This window comes from Anopheles bellator, chromosome 2 (assembly GCF_943735745.2).
Source record: "Anopheles bellator chromosome 2, idAnoBellAS_SP24_06.2, whole genome shotgun sequence".
NCBI classification, from domain to species: domain Eukaryota; kingdom Metazoa; phylum Arthropoda; class Insecta; order Diptera; family Culicidae; genus Anopheles; species Anopheles bellator.
This window is the reverse complement of record NC_071286.1, coordinates 12,509,032-12,517,638: the sequence shown is the minus strand read 5'-3', so window position 1 is coordinate 12,517,638 and position 8,607 is coordinate 12,509,032. Positions and strand designations below refer to the sequence as shown.

General features: G+C 56.0%; 1 protein-coding gene across 1 annotated transcript; it reads right to left on the bottom strand.

The window, feature by feature from the left end:
• LOC131207007 (uncharacterized) lies at nt 1-6,812 on the bottom strand. Its single transcript, XM_058199614.1, has 10 exons — nt 6,648-6,812; nt 2,802-6,605; nt 2,501-2,727; nt 2,092-2,417; nt 1,432-2,020; nt 1,154-1,357; nt 898-1,074; nt 482-821; nt 235-398; nt 1-132 (listed from the first exon to the last, which is right to left on the bottom strand). The coding sequence occupies exons 1-10, from the start codon at nt 6,810-6,812 to the stop codon at nt 18-20; spliced, it is 6,111 nt and encodes a 2,036-aa protein (XP_058055597.1). The 3' UTR covers nt 1-17.
• Nucleotides 6,813-8,607: the final 1,795 nt, after the last annotated feature.

Genomic DNA, 8,607 nt, shown 5'->3' with positions numbered 1-8,607 from the left:
TGACAGCGTCATGCGGTTTACAGCACCAGCAACGGAGCTTGCTGCACTGTTTGATAACGGCACTCGGTTGCGTTGCATTGGCAGCAAAGGGTACGATTTTTTACCATCCAAAATTTGTCCCCGTAATCGAAACTGAAATGCACAATCGATCGATCGATGATATTAATAAACGCCAGCGGTGAGTTTAGATTTGAACGGGATACAACAGAAGGATCGTTGCGCTCCCACTCTTACCATATTTCCTCCTGGGGTTCAATGTCGCGGCAGGCAAACATGGCCACCTTCGGGAAGCGCACGTCCTGGTGATCGTAGAACACACGGACCGGTGAAACGTTTGGTTTGCAGGAATGGTTAAAGAACCGGCTCACGTTCCCGTACGCACTGGCATCGATGCAGAACTGCAACGGAAAGGACGACGTTTTTCAGTGAACTCCGGCAATCGTCGGCACAAGCGTCCCAAACCAATGAAAAGTGAACTTACGCCTCTGCCGAGATCGAATATGTAGCTGTCGTCCGGTCGCCGATCGGCCGCCTCATCCGACAGCAGCTCGCCTACGTACTCGACCAGGAAGCTGCCCTTCGGAATGCGGACAAGCGTCCGGACACTCCATGCCTTGCCGGGGCTGTAAAAGATCTGGAGTGGCACGAGCAGACCTCGCTGCACGACCCGATTCTGGCAGAGCAGCCGGTTGCAGTCACACGCGTCTCCACACTCGATGATTTCCGGTGGATCGTGATAGTTGAAATCACTCACCAATCGACCGTCGGCCGTGTACCAGGTGCGCTCCGAGCAGATGCAGTCCGAGGTCCCAGAGGCACAGCTTTAAGCAAAGGAGGCAACAATAAAAGAAGGTATTAGAACTAGGGATCACGTTGAGGTGTGTCCGTGCAACTTACTCGTCCAAGCAGGAGCAGACTCGCATACTGCGAAGGTTTGTGTCGATCTGAACGGAGCACTCGACCTGAACCGTGCGCTGGATGTACTTAAACGCTGGCACTGTTTGCTGCCGATCGTTGCTGCTGGTCGTGTGCACTACCTGCACCGGATAGCGTTCCCTTCCGTTGGAGATGTCACTTAACACACAGGGCGAGAACAGCACCAAAATTAGAACCGAATCCTACCAGGATGTCACACTAGATGATGATCCCTTACCAACTGAGAATGCGTGTCTCCTTCATGTTCTTCGATAGGCTCCGCATCTTCAGGTTCGCCGCCAGAATGCTGGCACACTCGCCGTCCGGGTTGCTGATCGCATCCATCGGTTGCTCGTTCGCTTTATTGCGCACGGTCAGCGATGCGCCCTTCGACATCAGCAGAATGCAGTTGGAGGCGTGTCCAAGGCGGCAAGCAATATGTCTGTCGAAGAAGCAGCAATCATAGTACCTACTGGTATTGTCCCCGTGGACCAGCATCATGCAGACACTACTTACAGTGGCGTATCACCGCCAACATTTTGAATGTTTGGATCGCAGGATTTGTTCAGCAACAGGTACAGGGTATCGGTGCACCCGGCCCACGTGGCCCAGTGTAGCGAGGTGTTGTTCTCTCGATCACACGCGTTCACATCGGCACCCAGTTCTAGAAGTTGCTGCATCGTTTCTTTGTGCCGATTTTCCGCCGCCCAAGCCAACGGTGTCCATCGGCCACCGTCGCGCCCATTTACAAAGTTCGTCAAGGCGCGCGCCGTCAATCGCTTTTTCGCACAGTCCAGTATGATGCGCACCGCTTCGTGGCGACCAAGTTTAGCCGCCAGATGCAGCACCGTCATCCCGTCGGGCCCTTTCACCGTCGCGTCGGCTCCACAATCCAGCAGCAGTTTGATGATTTCGTGCTTCGAACCCAGCAACGCACACATCATCGCCGTTCGAAGCTCGTTATCGACGATGTTCAGATAGTCCGGCGAGCTCGCCCGGCTGATGATCATGTAAGCGATCGTCATCGTACCAAAGTGTGCCACCAGGTGAAGGCAGTTACCGCCGTGGATTTCCGAGAACCGTGTCTCAATGTCGAACCCGGAAGCTGTCCCAAAACAAGAAACGATCGCGGATTGGTAAAGCTAAAGTAAAGTGAAACAAACGTCCTCAACTCACATATTATCTCCGATATCCGATCGACATCATTGTTTTGGGTGATCGCACGGAAAAAGTCCTGCTTGGTGAAGGATCGCTTCCTCTTGGTGCCGTCAACGCCACTCGCAGCACTCTCGCTTCGATCGCTTCCAGTGCCAGCCGGTGGTGCAGCAGGCACCGGTGAAACGCCACCGTTGAAGCGGGGAGCCTCCGTAGAAAGCATACTCTTCACACTGTTCGGCACAAGTGAACCCACGCTAGCACGGAAGTCTTCGTTTGCGGCGGCAGCGCCGGAACCATTGCTGTTGCTTCGACTGGCCTTCGAGACGCTCATTTTGGCAGGTTTCCTGTAGTGTGCAAGAAACAGAGAGAACACTTTGGCTTTCCTCTTTCCCAAAACGATAAAAGCTCTCCCCGGTACAACACTTACACAATGTTCCTGCGCGAAGGTAACAGAACCGGTTGCGGTGTGAGCTGTACGTTGACCTGAATCTCACCATTCGGGCACTCCCGGCCGCAGTGGGGACACTTTAGAACCAGCAAGGGTGGGGTCGGCGGATCGTGCGGTCGATTCGGATTGCGCGGTGTGGTCAGGACGTACTTCTCGGCACACTGCAGATGGAAGAGGTGCACATTTTTGCACATTGCAAAGTTACCCTAGGAGAAAGGAAAAAAAAGGAAGCTCTACTTTAGTGAAGCAACCACACAAAGCCTCATCGCTGGTCGCTTACCTGAGTGCAGAAGTTTCCACAAACCGCGCAGCAACCGTGATCTTCGAGCCGCTTCCGGTGCATATTGCAGAGCACCTGGAAGCTCACGGCCGAACTCGGTCGAAGCATGTTGACCACCTCCTCCGTCAACTCGTTGCAGCAACCGATATGCTGCCCATCGATATCGTCGATCGCCGTACAATACCCATTGCCAACGGGTCGCGAAACGAACAAATCCGATTTGTGGCCGCACAGACAAAGCAGACCGGTACTGGAAGCGGCCCGTGAACCTGCTTTCGATGCCGGTTTGCTGGACACCTTGGCAGCGCCGATGATCGCCTCCGGTCCCTCATCGAGTACTATCTCCAGATTCGCCGCTACCGAGGCCATTTGTATGTCCGCTGGAACTTTCGGGTAAAAGCTTCTCGACGATGAAGCAGCCGAATGGGGCTGAGAGGATGGTTTTCGTTTCACATTCGTACCGCTTCTGGACACCGGAGGAGTGCCCCGCGTGGAGGACGAGTTACTTCCGCCACTTGTCGAGGATGCTGCAACTGGACCAGCGCCGGGTCGCACTGGCGGTATGATTGTCACTTCACAACCGAGACGCTTCAACGATCGCTGCAACTGTTCCGTTTCCTTATCCTTGCTGCTCAGAGCGTTGCTGCCGTGTGCGAGTGTAGTGGCCGCGGCTGGCAGAACGACCGATCGTCGCGATACCCCTGCCGTGGCGCTCCGGTGAGCTTGTTGATTGCCCTGACGATTAACCTTTCCACTAGCGGCCGCAAGCGGCTGCGTTCGGGTGGCATTCGGATGAAGCGTGGCCGAAGAAAGCGAACTCGTGCGTACCGCGCCGGCTGGATTCTCCAGCAACGTTTCCGGCTTTCGCAGGCGCAACGTTACATTCGGTTTGCCGACCGTTCCGATCTTCCCGCTCGGCACAAAGTCGGCTTCGCTACCGCTCGATTCCTCGGACTCGCCGCCCACCGTTAGATCGCTGTCCGATCGCTTGGCGTCCCCATTACGCTGTGGATGATGGTGTCCCTTTCGCTGCAAACCGAGCGCCAGCAGATGCTTCTCCTTCAGCTTTCCCAACCTCTTCATCTGTCGGCGGTTGAGCTTTGGATTTTCCTCGGGCGAACGGTTGGTGCCGAGGCGCATTGATCGTACCTCCTGCAGGAACGTTTGCATATCGGGACATTTTGTGCCGCTGGAAGGAGGCACCCGACGCGCCACTAACGGTGTGGAGATAGCGTCCACATGTTTACCAGCGGCGCGTGGCCGTTCCACGCTATTGCTGGCAGTTGCTTCGTTCCCCGACGATGAAGGGACGATCACATCCAACTGCCTTCTACCCGGTGGTGCGTCCCTTCCATCGGAACCCCCTTTCGCAGGGACAAGCATAGTAACCCCCACCAACGTTACATCCTCGGAGCTGCTACAGTTTCCCGAGCTCCGCGATGGAAGCCCCACTTCACGCTGCCGCTGTTGCTGCTGCTGCTGCTGCTGTTGATACTGATCTACTGATCGTCCACCGGTCGCTGCCACTGCCGACTGTTTACGGTTCGTTTCCGTCGCGCGATCGCGTTGCTGTTCGGTGGCCGGCGGTTCATCGACAACGCTCGTGCTCATCGTGTCGGCGGCGATAATGATGCGCCCGTTGTTGTGCTGCTCGAACCCCTGGCGCAGTTCTTCGTTGGCCAACATTTTCGCCGACAGTTTAATCGGCCGGGAAGAGCGTCCCTGCGAGTCAACCTTATCGCGTCGGGCGAGGGCCGACGCCAGGATACCTTCGCTGCCGTCGCGTGACTGACGCGCTGCACGCTTGTACGGCAGAGATGTCCTTTCCGTTGCACGCTGCGTCTCCGATGCCATGGCCACTTCGACCGGGATCGAACTTTTGCGCTTTCTTCCGCGACGCGCCGGCTGAACCGATGGCGCCGGTTGCTTCCCGCCAGAATCGTTTTCGCCGGGATCGAGAGGAAAAACCGATCGCGAACCTCCCTGTGGCGGTTCTGCCGGTGGTTCTGCGCGATCGACAACAGGGGGTACGGCTTGCACCGGACCGGCCGAAGGTTCCATACTTAAGCGTTTTCTACCCCGACGATTCAACGTCGCCTTTTCAGCCTCCGGATCAACCACATCAGCGACATCAGTGGAATCCTCCGGACAGGACGCTTTTGCTGTCTCCGAAGCACGACGCGGCACACTTCCGGAGGCTGCCGTTACACTTTGCTGCTTACTGCGCAAGCTACGATCGGATTTCAGTGGCACACCACGATCGACGGATCCTCTCGTCAGCCTGCTATCGCTGCTGATCGATGATGCTGGCGCTTTGGAAACATCGTCCACAGATGTAGTCTTTTTCTTCGTCCCCGTCGTCGGCGGTTCATCGTGCACATCCTCTTCCTTCACCACGACCGGAGACGCTCGCGATGTTTCTCCATTGACTTTGCCCGATCCCCCGCCGACGGATTCCTTTACGAAACGCTGCGATCGCCTCTGGGACGGAGGCGCTACGCTAGCAGCCAACTGAGGCGGTGGTGTGGATACGCACTTTTTGCTCCGCGTTGTACGTCCGGCCGACTGGGGCCTTTCGGCTTCCTTTTCCGGCGAGCTCTGATCTTCTTTCTTCTGCGTTTTTCCATCCCGTTTCTCCTCGCCATCATCTTGGGTCAGATGTGTTGCCTCGGGCTTGCTATCTTCGCAATCGCCAATCGTAGGAGAATACTTTATTTCCACAACCTCCTCCTTTTCCGCCTGCTCTTGACCGCTGCTGGCTGCGGAATTCGCAACTTCGTCACCGTTCGGTCGATACTTTTGCTCTACAATACCGCCATCGTCAGCAGCAGCAGCCACATCCGTTGCAGGGCCAACATCCGGCTGCGCATTCCGTTGCGATGAGCGATCGTCACCAGTACCTTCCTCTGGGCGTAGGCCGGGAACGGTCTTGTTTTCGCAGCCACTAACCGCATCATCTTCGTCCTCATCTTTCGTACTGCCTTCTGCGACCACCACTATCACCTCCGTGGGATCGGTGCTGGTCGCAATAATGACAACATCATCATCGTCTGGTTCGACTTCCTCGTCTCCAGCACATAGATCACCTTCGCCAGCCGGAGCAGCAGCAGCAACATCGCTTTTCGGCCCATCTACCATCGGTTGTTCTTGCTCTAGTTTTTTCCCGTGCTCCGGCCTTGCCATACGGACGTTTTCCTCTTCAGCGATCGTTTCGCCTTTAGTAGGCACGAGAAGAACGCCAGTGGCAGCGCTATGTTCCTCCACCGGGCTGACCGGGCTGCCGGAGGATGATTTTTTGACTGTCTGTTCCTGCTCCACACCAGGCGGACCGTCGAGAGTGGCTTCCCCTTGGGGAGCGGTTTGCTTTTCCACTTCCTGCTCATCTTCCGACTTCGTGACGGGTGTTTTCGTGCTGCGGCCACCGACCGACTGTTGGCTAAGATCGTCCATCGCTTCCATTTCCATCGGTTCCACCACCAACTGACTGAAACCGAGCGCTTCCTGCAGCTCTTCACCGCTAATGTCCTTGGCGATCTCAATCTCTATCCCGTCCACGTCGTCTTCCATACTACCAGCGATCACCAGATCCGGCGTAGAGGAGGTTCCATTGGGACCTAGCGACAACGATGAGTTGGTTTCCTCCTCGAGGATCGGTGCCGATCCCCGGCCGCCACCACCACCACCATCCACCATACGCGATCCGGAATCGTTTGAGTTTTCGGCGGAAGACATTATCGCCGCAGACGAGCTCGAGCGGGCGGGTTCGAGTTTCTGCCCGTTCGCAATGCCACTGCTACCGGCTCCCTTCCGTCCGCTCCCCTTGCTGCTTGTGGATCCGGCTGCTACTGCTGCCGCCGGCGGTTGTTGGCGGGTGCGGGACGCAAATTGATTGTTCTTCAGCGCTCGCCACTTGAGCGTTTCGTCCATCGAGATCTCCTCCTTTTTGGGGATGGTCGTCTCCTGATTGAAGGCAGACGACATTTCATTCAGCAAATTGCCGATAAAATCCATCGTTTGCGTGTCCGTACGCGGGCGAATCGGAAACGGGAGCCAGTCCGGGGTCGCGATCGACGCACGATCTATCTGCACAACACTACACGCTCACGTCCGCCGCCCTGCAACTACTTCTCTCTCTCTCTCTGTTTCTCTCTCTATTAGCTTCTGTGGGTGGCTGCACTATTTTGCTGATAGATACACTTCACTGGTAACCGTCACGTTTACAGACGCATTACATTGCGTTACTTATCTTCAACACTGTGTGTGAGACTTTTCTAACAATCCCTTCGTCTCCGAGAAGGGGCCCATTCTCTTCCCCGAACGGGAGGCCGTCCCCGCGCTGAAGATACGCCACTATTCTGCTGATGCAATTTTAACTTCGTTACTAGGCTGCGCACAGAACCGCCGTGTTGAGCGCTGCTTCTATTTTTTCACCACATCGTACTTCTCTGCAAGTCTTTTCTCACTCACTCGCTGCTCACTCTCACTCTTCGGCGATCGCGCGAGATCGGTCGGTAGGCCAGTTTTCATCCCATTTCTGACCCATTTTGGATTGCGTTCACTGTAGCCGCACAACCCGACCGACGAAACGACCCCCAAAATCCGTTAGGCTCCGTGGCCCCTACCGTGGAGAAACTAGCAGTTTGCTACTTTCCTCGACGCTCACTCACTCACTGGGGCAGCCGTTCGCACTCACTCACTAGAGGGTTTTCACCAGTGCCAACTGTGATGCTAATTTTTCCGCTTCTGCAGGCTGGCACCGCTTCACAACCTCACTATTGCCACCGGAACGGATTGCCACTACGTAATGATGGTGATGACGATGACGATGTATGGATTCTGATGGCCTTCTGCGGGAGAATGCTGCCGCCTATGCAACAACGGGCACTGCGATGGGAAAGAGACGAAAAAAGATATTATGGCACATGTGTTGTTGGCTCCGCAATACGATCCTGCGACGACACCGAAAAGAGAACAAATCCTTGTGGTGAAGATCGACCACCTACCGCCCACTTTAGGCCCCCCGCCCGCTCCCCCCACTGGGATGGAAACCAATCCTGTTTACAGACGCACGCAACAACGGGTGCTGCGACTGGCCGAATGGGAGCAAATTCGGTTCCCATCCCGCCGATCGTGAGGCGGCTGCTGGTAAATTGGTAGTTAACAGCGGTAGCCGCCTGTGCTGATAAAGCGCACACCCTACCCACACATACACACTCGCTTAATGCGCTCCAACACCACCACACGCGCGCTGACGTGCACACAGAGAAACGCAAAAAACAACAGACAGCGCAGACCGCCGCCGAAGAACCCTCGCGGTGCGAAACACAAGAAAAACAGTCTCGCACATACACAGGCGCGCGCGTGCGGGGCCAAAGAAATCTGCTGCTTCTGCTGCAGCTTCGAAAGTTCTCTGTGGATTTCGGTGCTCTCCTCCGCACGCGCCGTGCCCTGATGCTACGCATCGCCGCTAGTGCTTCTCTCGCTCCCTGTCTCGCTCTGGCGCTGGTGCGTCGGGCGGGTGCTTTACTTTCGATTTCGGTCCCAATTTCGGGCTGCGGGAAACCCCTCGGAACACCTGGATCTGGATTCGCGAAGGCAGAGGCGACAAGAGATGACGAAAGAACCACCGCTCTCCGCGCACCGCCACTACTCACACAATGGTATCATTCAGCGGAAGAGCGAAAACACAACTGCTGCTGCTGCTGCTGGGCCCCGTGCAGATGATGATGACGGTGCGGAGCCCTGGGATTACCATTCGGTTCCCTGGAACGATCCCCGGTACGATCACCGATAGATGCTACCACTA